General features: G+C 40.5%; 2 protein-coding genes and 3 non-coding genes across 5 annotated transcripts; 1 reads left to right on the top strand and 4 right to left on the bottom strand.

Annotated features, from left to right (window-relative positions):
• Positions 1–8,698: 8,698 nt before the first annotated feature.
• Positions 8,699–11,272, bottom strand: rps11 (ribosomal protein S11). The gene is made up of 5 exons (XM_086184735.1): positions 11,150–11,272; positions 10,537–10,677; positions 10,254–10,329; positions 9,502–9,631; positions 8,699–8,881 (listed from the first exon to the last, which is right to left on the bottom strand). The coding sequence occupies exons 1-5, from the start codon at positions 11,162–11,164 to the stop codon at positions 8,758–8,760; spliced, it is 486 nt and encodes a 161-aa protein (XP_086040861.1). The 5' UTR covers positions 11,165–11,272; the 3' UTR covers positions 8,699–8,757.
• LOC147244888 (small nucleolar RNA SNORD35) lies at positions 9,212–9,294 on the bottom strand. Its single transcript, XR_015110269.1, has one exon. It is a non-coding gene; the product is annotated as a small nucleolar RNA SNORD35 (small nucleolar RNA).
• LOC147244889 (small nucleolar RNA SNORD35) lies at positions 9,756–9,839 on the bottom strand. Its single transcript, XR_015110270.1, has one exon. It is a non-coding gene; the product is annotated as a small nucleolar RNA SNORD35 (small nucleolar RNA).
• LOC147244890 (small nucleolar RNA SNORD35) lies at positions 10,396–10,482 on the bottom strand. Its single transcript, XR_015110271.1, has one exon. It is a non-coding gene; the product is annotated as a small nucleolar RNA SNORD35 (small nucleolar RNA).
• Positions 11,273–11,910: 638 nt separating the features above from the next.
• On the top strand, positions 11,911–14,504 carry LOC147244891 (apoptosis regulator BAX-like). The gene is made up of 6 exons (XM_086184737.1): positions 11,911–12,005; positions 12,660–12,708; positions 12,799–12,957; positions 13,054–13,189; positions 13,317–13,421; positions 13,527–14,504. Exons 1-6 carry the CDS (start codon positions 11,975–11,977, stop codon positions 13,623–13,625), a joined length of 579 nt encoding a protein of 192 aa, XP_086040863.1. The 5' UTR covers positions 11,911–11,974; the 3' UTR covers positions 13,626–14,504.
• Positions 14,505–14,719: the final 215 nt, after the last annotated feature.

Below are 14,719 nucleotides of genomic sequence, written 5' to 3' on the forward strand. Positions count from 1 at the left end.
GATGGTGAAAGTCATTTCAAGAAGCTGTTTAAGAAGTGAATGACAGAAAACAAAAGTTTTCTTAACAACAAAACAGCAAGAGCTGCTGCCTGCTGTTGAGGTTCACTTGAACCTGAGGTCTTGTGTCCATCACAGAGAGCCATATGTCCTCCATCTGTGGGGTTTTCATATATGCCGCCACAACATGCAGTTTTACCAGGCCATTTTCGTGTTTTTCATTAATAATCGCATGATTGGCTTGTTCATTTTTGTTGTGATGTCACAAATAATTATAGCTTTAGAAAAAAAGAAAAAAAAGGCAGCCAAATCCCTGGCTGCTGTCATTGATTCATGATCTTTGATCATTACTAAGACATAAGATATATAAGATATTGTTGGTTTCTTCACTAACAGCTTGGGTTGTCAGCTCTGCTAAAGTGAAATTAACATGAACAAAACAGCCTGATTGTTATCATTCTGCTGGAATAACCATTATATAACAGATGAACTGATTTATGAGCCAGCGTGGCTGTTACCATTTTCCATGACTGGCCTGAAATCAAATCTTATACATGTCCTTAACAAAATATATTTTCAAAGTTATAAAATGTCATTTTTTTCCCAGAGGAAAACACTTCCTCTCTTTGAATGGTGGTGGTCTTTAAGATGCAATCTATCTTAAGCTAAAGAGGTTTGCTATTTGCTTTGGCGGGGGGGGGGGGGGGGGGGTGTACTATTTGTTTTTTCTTTTGAGGGGAATGTTTGGGATTTGCTGTTATCTCCATCATGTTTCACATGCTGCGGTGCAACAGAGATGTTCAAGCCTACAATGGCACAAGGTTATCAGTTGTGTCACTTTGGCTTGTCTTCGTGACACCCCCCGTTTCTCAGGGAAGGGGTCCTACTCTAAAATTAGTTTGGCCTGCTGAAAAGTCAACCAGGGCCGTAACTGCCACTGAGGATAAAAGAGGTCATTTTCTCTGTATTTCTTTGTCAGTTTCCAAGATTCACACAAAGACAGCATTTACAGCCAGATGGAAGGCTCCTGTCATGCATTCTGGGGGAGGTCTGTGACTTCTAACAGGCCTGCATCCTGAACTTGTTTCCCAGTTGATTTGTGACTTCTCTTTCAATGCTTTCTTGTAGAATAATCTCACATGACATCAGCCGGAGAGTAGCTGCACCGAACATGAAGCCATTTTGGTTGAGCCCATTTTTGTCTGGTTCAAACGAAAAACTATTTATGTTCTTGTGGTTTCTAAACTGGTAATTATGCCAACTTGATTTAGAGTGTGATAAAAATTGTCTTCCAGACTTCCTGAAATATCAATCACAGAGTTCTTAAACTGAAGCTTCAAGTCTGATGTCACAAACATGAGTCTGAGAGTGTTTCACAAGCTGGTTTTCTTTGACAAGGTCAAATCTGATCCGTCCCGTTTGTTGTCTGCGACGTATAGAACTATTTCTCTTGGTTACATATCGATTGTGTGACTATAAAGGGAACACAGTTTAGGGTGTGCTCTTTCCATTTGATCTCTTTTGTTCACTCTTTGGCTGCAATTTACCAAAGCAAGACGATACCCACCTTTCTGTTCATATAGAAATGAAAAAGATCATTGTCAGAATTCCTTCACTTCCTTCCTTTTATGTTGGCGGCACACCAACACAACAGAGCTTGAAATATAAACCGTCAGTGGTATGATATCGTCGCCTTCTTAAAATAATCGCCGAAGTCATTTTTTTTCAGAAAACACAAAAAAACTGGAGACAAAACATCATAAGGAGTTGTTTTAGGCAAAAAAAAAAATGGTCAAAAATGACTTGGGCGATTATTCTAAGAAGGTGGCAATATGTAACATACAAACAGAGACATAACGAAATGTGCGCATCCTGAGGCTCTTCTCTTGGGTTTTGCTACACTGAGACTGGAACTTGAACTGAAACTGACTTCAGTAAAGCCTGAAACTGCCACCAGCAGTTTTGTATCATCTGGTGACTGGTGACTTTTTAATTGTGTGGTATTTGTGGCATAAAGGAAGCAAGCAAACAAACAAACAATCAATGATCCCATGTACAATCTCTGATCGACAGTAGAAACCAAAACATATGGTATGTGTGATTCAGCACTAAAGACATATTACTATTCCTCTACTGGATTTGTTGATGATTACAACTGAACTATTAAGCCGATTTTTATATATTTTTTCCACTTTTATTGACACTGGGAGGTATAGAGTGTAATGAAAAAAACAGAACAATTTCTAATACCTAAAGATATATTTCCAGACATATATGTATGTGACCATTGTGTAATCACTCTCTTTGTCTGCATTAAGATGAGCGCGTATGCTGTAGTTGATTTACCCTCACATGCACCATCTTGCTGCTATGAATACTTGCACATAAAATCCGCAGCTGAAAATATTCCTGATAAACACACCACTTAGTCCTCTTCAAGTAGCATTCGCTCAAAGCGGCAGCTGTTTTTCTTTTTAAAAATTTGCATCAGTCAATTTGACGAGTGACAAAAACATGGCCAGGAACATGCTGTTAGTTTTAGTGTTTTCCTGGAATGCGCTGAAAATAACAAAGATGTGAAATATTGATCCTTTAAAACAACACAATCCCTCTTCCAGTAGTGTGGGATAAACTTGCTTGTATGAGTGTCAGGATTTTAGAAGTAGAACAGAATACAACTGAGAACTAGCAGAGTAAAAGAAATGTTATTTTGGACGAAGCACATCACTTTCCCATCCATGCACCGAATTAATCCACGGCCTGATGAAGACCTACTTCTTCAGGATGAAGCAACAGAATTAACGATCCAGCAGAACTCAGTGAGAACTGGGCCACTGTGACAGTATCAGTCCATGCTGGTGGGAACTGAGGTCACACAGGAACTGGATGGTGTTTTCACTGGGAAAATTAAAACAATGGAGAGCAAGAAAAAAAAGGTTCTCCACACAACTGTGGTTTGGCCATGTAGGTTGAGAACTAGGTTTTGGTTGCGCAAGACATAAAATTATTGGTCTGACAATTTATGGACTCTGAGAAACTGTGAGAGAGTGGATTTGCGCTCTGATTGTAAAATAACACTTTAGAGTATCAACAGAAAAATAAAAATGCCATTGTTAGTGGCACATTTTAAGACAAGTTTGCATGAATCACTTGTACAAGAAATACATTTCCGCCCTTATGCAGATATATACTCAGTACAAAAAAAATGGTCTCAGGCTTGCTCCTTCTTTACATTCACACACTTCATCACATTATCTCGCCTGATAATCAAATAAATCTGTGCCTGATCGCAACCACAAACAACTTCTGCAGGTCATGATAAGAAAGGAGATCCACTAGCAGAGGTTAGATGGAGAGATCAATTACTCTGAGGTTTCCCATGATCCCGACTCTCTCCAGGGAGAGCCAGCTCCTGCTCCTCTACTGCATCGGTCTCTCTGCTGTCATTATCACCGATGGGAGCCACAATAGGTCAGGGAGATGAGATAACATTGTGAACGGTATAGCAGCAGGTGAGAGACTCAGCAGGGTATGATTAGGTATCTGGGTCCCAGGGTGTAGCATTGCCTCGGGCCTCAGGGGCCTCGGCCCCGCCATCTGCCAGGGTGAATTCCTCCTGCTCAAGAGGAACCGTTCAATAGCAGCACAAACTGTTGCTGTGGGGCGTTGCTTAGAGTTTCTCCTGTTACCTTTTATAGACAGAAGTGTTACACTTTACAGTTCTTTTGTTACAGTTTCAAACACAACTTCAAAGAAAGAAATGCAAACAAAGGATGACAACTTCTGGTATTTGCAAAGTGACTCTTTTTTGCTTTTAAATGACAAATCTTGTATAACAGACCCCATAGACCCAAGTCATAAGTCATCGACCATGAAGAATTGAAATTGTTAAAAAATACTGTCCAGACCCCTCCTGATCAATAGGTTACGGGGCTCCAGTGTGAGACTGTCAGTCTGTAAGAGTGCACCCCTGGGATGCTCCAATGACATGGTGGACGGTTCATGCATGACCTCAGAGCTGCTGCTGCTGCTGCTGCTGCTGCTGCTGCATGCAACACCTCAGCTTTGATCTGACGACACGGTGTAAAAATTGGAGATGCCCATGGTCGCTCACACATGTCAGACATGCAGTCTATCTCATGCATTAACACGCAGAACATGTGAATATTGAATAAAGAGCTGTTGTGCACATTTAAGCAAGGTTCCGGACTGGCCAGGAGAGCCGCAATCAATCACTGCTTCAACATGCAGGATTTTTTTTTAAAAATCCATCCTTCAGGCATATTTCATTGGCTGGAAAAATGTACTGTATAAATATTTACAGAGAGAATCAACTCATACAGAGATAAAAGAATAATGTGAGTGAGGAGCAACATCTGTTAAATCACTTAGAATCAGTTAAGAAGCCCCAAGTGTGGATGTCAGTCTTTAATAACTGTGACCACAACCTCTAACCTTGAAGTCATAGATCTCGATGTGCTCACATATCCACACATTACCTACTTCACTGGTATCTAATCTCAACATCTCACCATATTTTACTACAAGCGGCAGGCTACAACACACGGCTGTTTGTTTATGGCTGCGTGTATCAGTACATATTTTTTTTCATGAGGATGTTGTCAGACAACAGTCTGCTTTTGGACCGAGAACATTGGCTGTCTTTGTGCGCTAATGGAGGTTGATGACATGTCCAGATGTGAACGTTGACCCTGCAATGACCCAGAGGAGCCTACAGTGTTCCTGTTGTGCACCGGAGCAGCGAGCTCCAGGACATGGATGGGTTTAATGGTGGATTATCACACTGTTGTAAAAGTTAAGATAGAACAGTGAGGAGTGATCACACCAAGATAATTTTACTCCTAAAAAGAAATATCAAAATATCCAGGTTGTACGGGAACAAATGAATGCTTTTATTTTCATCCATATACAAATAATATATTAATTTTATTCTGTGATTGGAAATATATTCAAAAGCTAACTGACTATAGCTCCATCCTCACTCTTTATCAAAACAATCAAACTGATTTAACACTTTTGTCCAATTTCCATTTTGACAGTAAATCAAGAGTACAGGTCAAGCTGATTTTTGTGAAGACATATTGGCTGATATTCCATATAAATAAATGAAATCCAACCGCGACAAGGATCTTTTGCAAATCTCTGCAGAAGAGGAAATGCATGATGCAAATGTTAGCTTGAGAACAGGACACTTTATGAAGTACTTGTACTTTGTTTTACTGGAAAGCAAAATCATACATGTGTTTAGATTTTAATGAAGTAGTCAAAGCATTTACACAGATCCTGTCTGTTATCAATTAAAAAGACAGAAAGTGAACATTTATTTGATTTCAAACATGTTTTCTTGTTCAGAAATTCAGCACAGCCCAACAATCAGGCCTGTTTTCAGGGAACAGACCGGAGGATGAAGGGCTTTATCTTTTCCAGCCGTGGCTCTAACACATAACATGGCCTCCATCTGTTCAGCCCATCAAATCTGGTCGACTGCTGCTGTTTGGGTGCTCCTGATGGTCTCCAAACAGCCTTGAATAATGATACACACACTGCTCCAGCTCCCTCTGACCCCTGCTGGGCCACAGAAGGTCTCTGTTTTGATAGTGCTTGATGCCCTCGTGGAGGTGACCCTCTGAGCTAACATCCTTGCCATTTAGATGCATAACTAAGTACTGCAAGTACGTTACATGACAGCAGGTAAACATGTTGGCGAACTGCTGAGACGTGACGTGACGTCACCCTGCAAAAACTGGAAATCTTCATGGTTTTCAAGTTTCTAGATAAAGTATCTCATGAAGCTACACATAATGTAAGGTACACAAGGAGTAAAACTTTAAAGGAGTTTCAGTAAAAACCAAAACAAATGCCCTTGTATTATTAACACACAATTTATAAAGTAGTTTATGTTGCATCATGTTTTCAAAGAAATGAACATTCTTAGTTACACTCACAGGATCACACAATGATCATTTAGCTCATCCTCTAATTAGCGCTCCGCCAAATCAGATGTGGACAAATAATGTTGCCACGCGACTCAAGACTTTCCAAATGTTATCAGACTGAATGGTCAAAAGAAGTCATTTTCTAGGATTTGTATGATCCTCTTTGAGAACCGAAGAAGCTTCTTGGATGAGAGGCAAAACGTCTTCACTTACAAGAGGTGAGTCCAGTTGCATAAATCGATCATTTCTGAGAATGTAGGATCCTCAAAACAGCATTTCCACAGTTTTAGAGCTGCACACTAACACAACAGTGCTGTGATGTACAGTAGCTTTAGGTCATTTTTTGAAGTTCAGTGTTTAGTTTTTGAAATTTAAGATACAGATAACAAAAAAAGGGACAAGTGTTCATAAGTAGAAACTAGTATTAACGTCTAAAACATTCTGTGGTTTAACAGCAAAAGAAAGACATGCTGTTTCTTCAGATCTGAAAATGAATACCCTGCTATTGTTAGAACACCTGGATTCATTCAGGACAGTCTTGTTCCGTTCACTATTCGTTTTCTATCTTTTGGCAGAAACTCCATTATCAGAGGCATGTGGAAGGGAAACTGGCTTTTCCATCACTGGAACTCATGTCACCACTTGGAGAACAGCGTCCTTCAAGATGTGAGGCTGAAAATCTGTCCTTTTATAAAGTCCTTCAACATTTTAACAGCAACTCATCAACCATTTTGGGAATTAACTTCCGATAAGCTCAGAAACAAATACAGTTATTTGCAGCTTTAAAGCAAATTAAAAGAGAAAAGGGGACTTGTCTTGAAAGATAGAGCAAAACAATGCGACTTTATCACCTATTGTGTGGTTAAACGGTTGGCCAAATGTGTGTTTTATTGCCTGGTAACACGAGTGTTTGTGCGTACTCGTGAAACAATGGAAACCAATGCCTTACATCACTTCTGGATGACAATTCTTCCCCCTCGCAATACACATCTAGGAGTAAATCATAGACGCATGTCGTAATATCAAGACAATAAACAACTTTGGCTTCACGGTTCAAAAGGTCTTATCGTGACTTCCACGCAGAAATGTGACGGCAGCTAAACTAACAGACATCTAAAAAACCATCAGTGTTGAGCACAGTCAGGATGTATTTATTATGGATGCTGGACTTTTTAGGGATCAGAACTCTGCCCTCAAGCAAACACTCTGTGGGAGTATGTAGTCATGTCGGCTGGGTGGCCTGCCGGGCTGTCTTGCTCCCTGGGGTGTCTGCTCATGAGAGGGTCTGTTATTATGAGAACATCCTGAAGCGCTCCCACTTGTACATACTCAGCGCCTACGGAGGCCGAGAGTTAGGAAAACCCCAGATCAAGAGAGGAGAATTTGTGGTTTGAAGCTGCTGTTTAGGTAAACATGGCAGCATGGGTGGAGGGATGCGATGTTTTTGTTTGTCAAAAAAAAAAAAAAAAACCTCATAGAGCAGCTGCTTATGAATATTGAAGGATGGAGTGACTACACTGCACATGAACCACTTTCTCCTCTTTATGTCATCACCATATGGTCCAGATTCATTGGGAAAAAAAACATTTAAAGCATCAGACAGACGGTCTGGTCCGGGGGGGGGGGGGGGGTCGCCAATTCCCACATAAAAAGCTGTGGTCGTCCTAGGCAGAAATAAGGACATATGCATGTAAATGACCCAGCAGATGAAGACAGGCTGGGATGAAACTCACTCGCCTGTAGCCGAAAGGAAGGAGGTCATGTGACGGCTACAGAGTGAAACTTAGCTACATCAGAAAACCTCGTGTAACCTCTAACTTAGAATTTGATTTCTGATGGACAAACTACATTTTAAAAGTTTCTTTAAAAAAGTCTTTGATTAATAAGCGGTTTGGTCATGGGGTGTTGGGTTGGAGACTGAATTGTTCAGACATAAAGCGGTGATCTGCTGCCCCCTGTTGGCCTGATATGTTTAAAGTCACAAGCCTGTGAATTTAGCAGCACTCTTGTTGTAGAAATCATTTGGTAATTTCTTGGTCCATCTGGCCACAAGGCTCGCCTTCATTCCACAAGGCTTAAAATCCGCCCATATTAAACCCCTCCCAAAATGATTTTCAGCAGCAGTCCCATGTTATGACATACACTGTGACTGTTTCTGGTTTACATTTCATTGTTCCTAGTTTTATCCTACATTTTCATGTTCACTTCTTCATGTTGTGCTCACAACTCCACACATACCAGACTGGCTTTGAATCGCATTCTTCCTGATTTACTTCTGAGATATTCATTCGAGATTTGATGCCAACTTCTATCGTCCTTCACCTTGTTAAACGTACACTTTCCCCTTCAGTCTTGTTTATATTATACAATGCAGGTGAAACCAGCACTTTTCCAAACTCTGATGACTTCACCTTCACCACTGTTGACCCCTGACCTGACCCTGGGGTCACTAACTAGATGCTCAGCTGTCCATCCACTGCAAGTTATTACACAAAGCGAACTAGCAAATGTGACTCCCTCATAGACACACAGGAGTGAAGTTATCTTTTGCATCAGCAAACAGATGTCCTACTAATGTGTATATTCAGCTGTTTTCTTTTTAATCAGATTAGTTGACATAAGAAATAAATGACATAATCCATGTGATCTAATCTAACAGCAACAGGTAGAGGAGGTGGCTCTGTCTGACTGTCAGTCTGTCTGTGAAACTTAAGTCAGGCCAGTAATGACAAACAGCAAAAAGGTCTACTTAAAGAAGTTGTTTATTTGACAGACACGTTTCCTGTTCAGAGTCAGCTCACATCTAAAACTTCTGGAACTGCTTCTTGGCTCCAGCAGCCTTTGTCACTTTGAGGACATTGAATCTGACAGTCTTGCTGAGGGGTCGGCACTCTCCAACAGTTACAATGTCTCCAACAGTGACGTCCCTGCAGAGGTGGAAAAAAAAAGATGTCAAAAACTCAAACCAAGTTATCCATTAGCACCCTCATCCTATTTCACACAACTGGTTTTGGAGTTCGTTGATAAAAGCAAGGCGAGTTATCCTGTCCCACACATCATATGATGGAACTTGTCACATTTATACGAAAATGTAGTTTGGAGGTAAGAAACTTGCCTGGACCTCCTACTCTGTGGCCTGTGTCATAATCCAGTTATGCAAGATTAAGCCACATTACTTACTAAATGCTGTGCAGTCTGGATAACTATAATTTCAAAGTTGTGTGGTGCGATGTTGGCTTCGGGATGATGAGTTTAGCTAGGCTGCATCAGTGTTGCCAGAAGGCAATGTCGTCAAAGCTTTGAGCTTGGAAGACCATCGTGAGAAAAAACATCATTTGCAGCAAAATATGCTTTTAGGAAAAACAAGCAAAGTAAAATTGAGACTGAAGCAGATTAACTGAATCTCTTGTGACGGACAACTTAATTTCACATATGGTGGGCTCTGGTTGCAGCACTCAAAAGGCGAGAAACCAAAACAGATGACTTGCAATGGCTATGTCTATTACAACCAAAACACAAGCATGCGCACAAAAGAGAAGTGTCATACCTGAAGCAGGGCGACAGGTGGACAGAGAGATTCTTGTGCCTCTTCTCAAAGCGGTTGTATTTGCGGATGTAATGCAGGTAGTCACGTCTAATGACGATGGTCCTCTGCATCTTCATTTTGGTCACCACACCTTCAAACCACACATACAAGGAATTAAGATCAGCAGCATTTCACATGCTTTCACAGAATTTCCTGTAGGAACCCAATCCACAGGTCAAAACAGGTTAGAAAATTCCGTTTGATAACAATGTCACTACACCACATCAGTGTTGCCATAAGGCAGTGTCGTCAGAACCCAGCGGGCTTGGAAGACCATCGTGAGAAAAACATCATTTGCAGGACAGTGACGTGAAGGAATCCAAAGCTGCACCAAATACTCTCAACACCTGTTTTGCTTCACCTGGATCTGCACACTTGTAATGCAAACCTCTGTGCTTGAACTTGAGCATCAAATGCACAGAGAACCCAGAAACTACAGCAGGCATGGGCGGTCTTGTAAATACTGCACTAGCTACACCAACAATTGATTTTTGAAGTTGGCAATTCCAGGGTCTCCCTGTGCATTTTTTCCAGGACTACAAATAACACTATATAACAGAGTAATCAAATTAAGTTTTGTCAGTGATTGAGCATGAATGATATTCAGGTTTTTTTTTTTCTCTACAGAAACCAAGTCCCCAAGGACCATACAAACACTGCTGCTAAACCCCAAGCTAATGGCAACCAGCTAATGTGTGTGCGTTGACACTGACCAGAGAGGATACGGCCACGGATTGAGACGTTTCCAGTGAAGGGGCATTTCTTGTCAATGTAAGTGCCTTCAATAGCCTGAAAAAGAAGACAACTTTATTTTAATGTTATGGCTACACATATCAGACATATATGATGCTCTGAGTGACTGCATCAGTTTTTGCCTAAAGGGCACTATCGTCAGAACCTTGGAGGCTTGGAAGACCATCGTGAGAAAAAACATCATTTGCACTATACAAATTAAAGTAAAGCTACCATCATTATTAGCATCGGGCGTCAAATTACCTCTCTTGGGGTTTTGAAGCCCAACCCAACACTTTTGTGGTAGCGAGGGAGCTTTTCTTTAGCCTCCTTGCCACCATCAGCAACCAGAACACGCTTCTTGTTCTGGAAGATGGTGGGCTGTTTCTGATAAGCCCTCTCGGTCTGAAAGACAACAGAAACAACAAAGTCAAAACTGTGTCACCCCATAATCTAGTAAAGAGATCTATCGCACTCTGTACTGCTTTGGTCCATACATATACCAACGCCCGGCCTGGCTAACTTTTACCAACTTCCTCTAAAATGGATCACCGTGTTATAAAACTTAATTTAACTCCCATTATTGATATGAGTCATACCCACTGCATTTCTCTTAATAAAACAATATTGAATTACAACGTTCACATGCAGGAGGCTAAGCTAACACAGTTAGCATTCAGGTGGCTAGTTACACTGCACGAGGGTACACAGCGGGGCTACAAATGTCCGCTATGAACGCCTGTGTATGGATTTAAATGGCTCCAAATTGCGAATTCTGGCTCGTGTAAAGATACACACATGTCATAACGATAGTAATGTGTTTACTTAAACCTAAATATATCGATTAAAATTCGCCACGCCGTTTTGTTGGACATACTTGTGCATCCGCCATCTTAGCCAGCCGAGTCGTAAAGAGGCCGGAAGATGTGCGCGGAGGACGGAAGAGCGCGAGCCACGGGAAATGACGCTGTTGAAGAGGCGAGGCTTCATGCAACGAAGAATAAAAAAATACAACAATTAATTGATAATGACTTGTCCCCATAGACACACAATAAACAGGACACACCCTCTTATCTATTACAGCATTTCTATAATCGATACTCTAATAAAGCGTCGCCCACAAGTGACGTGAATGACGTTGAATTGATCTACAGCGATGATCTCATCTCCCGATTCACAGCAGAGACAAGAAAATCTGGAAAAACTTTTGTTTATTCATTTATATTAATAAAAATAATGCCTCACGACATCAACGAGAAAAAATGTAAATAAAACAACAGCACAAGTACGTACAGAAACACCACAAACACGATTACATCATAACGAAATTGGAAAAAAAGAACATTTAATGATGATATAATGGTTGTGTTCATTTTTTAAAAATCACATCCTTGTAGGAATGGAAATGGAATAGCTCAATTTCAGGTATTTTGCAGGATTTTGAAGGCTTCAGAAAGAAACCCATTGTGAAACTTAATAAAACAATATTTCACTTTCTTATATTTGGGTCGGTGTTAATAAAATGTTCCGATAATTTAATATTAAAGTCTTTTTTTTGCTGTTTTCATCGAGGAGACTAAAAATAGTGTCTCTACATCCAGTCATAAAGCAACAGAAAGCGGAAATCTGGTGAACGAATCCCGTGCCGTTACAAAACAAATGCACGTCACATGATTGTGAGGAAGAGGCATCAGAGAACAAGATGGCATCGCACCCGGGTGGAGGCGATAAAGGTACTAGCTAGCAACTGCAATGTTATTAGACTAATTTCTCCGTGACAGTGCGACCAACAGCGTGGTAGACATTGATCATCATTTTCTGTCGCTATTAATTCTTCATTTGTGTTTGCAGCTTGTTTTTCTTGAGAGCGCTATCATAATCTGAACTGAGCTTAGCGAGACTGGCTAAACGTTAGCCTCGCGTTAGCCACCACTTAGTTATAGCTAAACAAGTGTGAATACGCAATAACGCGTGAACAACACCGAACCATAGACAGCATGCGAGGTGTCGTTTTACTCCGAATAGGTCAAGGTATATTTTAAATTTTACTGCTATGTCTAATTTGATGAATTAACTCTAGATTTGCTAACAAACGACAGTGAGCAAACTAAAGGTTGTTGTGAGATAGTTATATGAAACGAAAATAAGATGCTGACAAGCTGTGAAGTAAACTTTTTGTGAAAAGTCTCTGGTAAATAAGAAACATAGTCTTTTGCCGTAATTGTATGATTACATTAGCATACTTTCTTAGGTAATTTATAGAGTGAAGTAACTGGGGTTGGAAATTAGTTCCATGTATTTGTTCTTATATATATTGTGAAGTAACTGCGGTTGTAAATTAGTTCTATCACCATTTGGATAATTTAACTCTGACCTTTGTCTTTCAGATAATACTCGAGAGCAGATATTGGAAGTAGGAGCTGTGTTACTAAAGGAGTAAGCATATAACGGACACCTTGGTCACTCTTGTCATAAAACTGGTCAGAGAGACATATCAGAGTTCACTGTTTGTGTCTACCTGTGCAGTTTCATCTACCAGCGTGTCCAGCGGCATGGAGACAGCAAAATGTCAGTATCCAGGGCACAGCTGGGTGGAGGAGAGCTATGTGATCCAAATCATAAGAAGCTGGCACATTGCCTGCAGCAGATCGGAGATGAGCTGGATGGAAATGTAGAGCTTCAAAGGTAGGCTCCATGTCTGTGCGATTTACATTAAGTTGTTAATATATGTTTGGGTATATGTATCTATAATTGACCTCTTCCTCATGTTATTTCTGCTAGGATGATAAATGACTCATCCCTCAGTCCAACAAAGGATATGTTTATGAAAGTGGCCATTGAGATTTTTTCAGATGGAAAATTCAACTGGGGCAGGGTGGTTGCTCTGTTTTACTTTGCCTGTCGACTTGTCATCAAGGTAAGGGAAGCTCCACTACTTATTTAAATAATAATAATAACAATAATATGATAATGTGTAAAGCTTCTTAATGAAATTAATGTTGGTATAGAAAAGTGTAAAGCCTCCTCTCTTCACCCCTTGGCAGGCTCTCGTGACCCATGTTCCTGATATAATCAGAACTATTATTGCTTGGACCATGGACTACCTCAGGGAAAATGTGATCAACTGGATCCGGGAGCAAGGGGGCTGGGTGAGGAGATACATTTAAATTGCATTTAAAGTCACAAACTGATCTTTTAGTTGCTAGTAAAATGTATGTTACTGTATGTGGCTGATCTTTTTTTTTTCTTTTTAGGAGGGTATTCGCTCCCACTTTGGCACCCCAACATGGCAAACGGTGGGAGTGTTCCTGGCAGGAGTTCTCACCACTGTTCTAGTCATTCGTAAGATGTGAGGCTGTAAATGAAGAGCAGACAGGTGAAAGATGGGTGAAAAATGCCAAGGGAAAAGGGGCTATGGAGAAGAACCAGAAGAGGTGCGAGAACAGAAAGAATCTATGGCTGAGTGACCGATTTAGCAGGAAGTACTTGTATTTGGACATGAGGAGCTACCCTTCGTTTCCCCTTTGCCACCCAAAGATTGGGGACTGGACAGGATGCGCCGTTGTTCCCAGGCTCCTGATAGCGCTGAAGAAGTGAGCAGTGCGTGATCAAATGCACATTGGGGGTTGGGGAGGTTGTCGGACGTAAACAGGGATTTAGGTAATTTATTTTTTACTTGGTTCAGATTAAATTTTATTGTAGTTTTATTTTTGTTCCGCTGAACTAGCTCTCTCTTCCATCTCCAACTCCATCTGTATGCTTGAGAATGCATTTGCATATGTATTTGTGAGTGTTTACTGGTGTAATTTCTTAATGGTCAACTGGCAATGAGCCGGGGGGGGGGGGGGGTCTCATTGCATTGAGCGAAAAAAATGTTTTTTTGTAAACAGTAATTAGGTTCAACTAGATCTCAAGATGTAAAAAAATTCTGGCCTTCAATAATCATTGGAACAACACCAGATAAGATCGCTCACAGATGCTTACCTCACTTTATTAAAAGTACTGTATTTTTATGCTAGTTCTTCAAACTGCAATCATATTCACCCAGCAAAACATTTTTTATACACTTCTTGTTTGTCAGTGCCTTGGTGTCTTTTTTTCTATCAAAACCACTTTGATATTCTCAATTTTTCCACATTTTTCTATCATATTTGTAAGACTGAGTTGTTTCCCTGAAGATGTTTTTGCAGTGACCTTGTATGTTATATGGAAAATAAATCTTTTAAATCTTACCCCGCTTACCTCACAATTCCACCAAATTCAAATTTAAGGAAAATACACTCTGTGTTAATGATGGTGACTTTTATACGACTAAAATATTTTCAGTTCATCCTCGAGTCCCAGTAAGTATTTGTGCCAAAATTGAAGAAATTTCATTAACGACATTCTTGAGATAACCCATGAATGAGTTTATGATGGAAGGACCAGGGACTCCAAAGTGCAATGC

The sequence above is a fragment of the Aulostomus chinensis genome, chromosome 18, assembly GCF_037954235.1.
Source record: "Aulostomus chinensis isolate RoL2024-O1b breed Wild chromosome 18, RoL_Achi_v1.0, whole genome shotgun sequence".
NCBI classification, from domain to species: domain Eukaryota; kingdom Metazoa; phylum Chordata; class Actinopteri; order Syngnathiformes; family Aulostomidae; genus Aulostomus; species Aulostomus chinensis.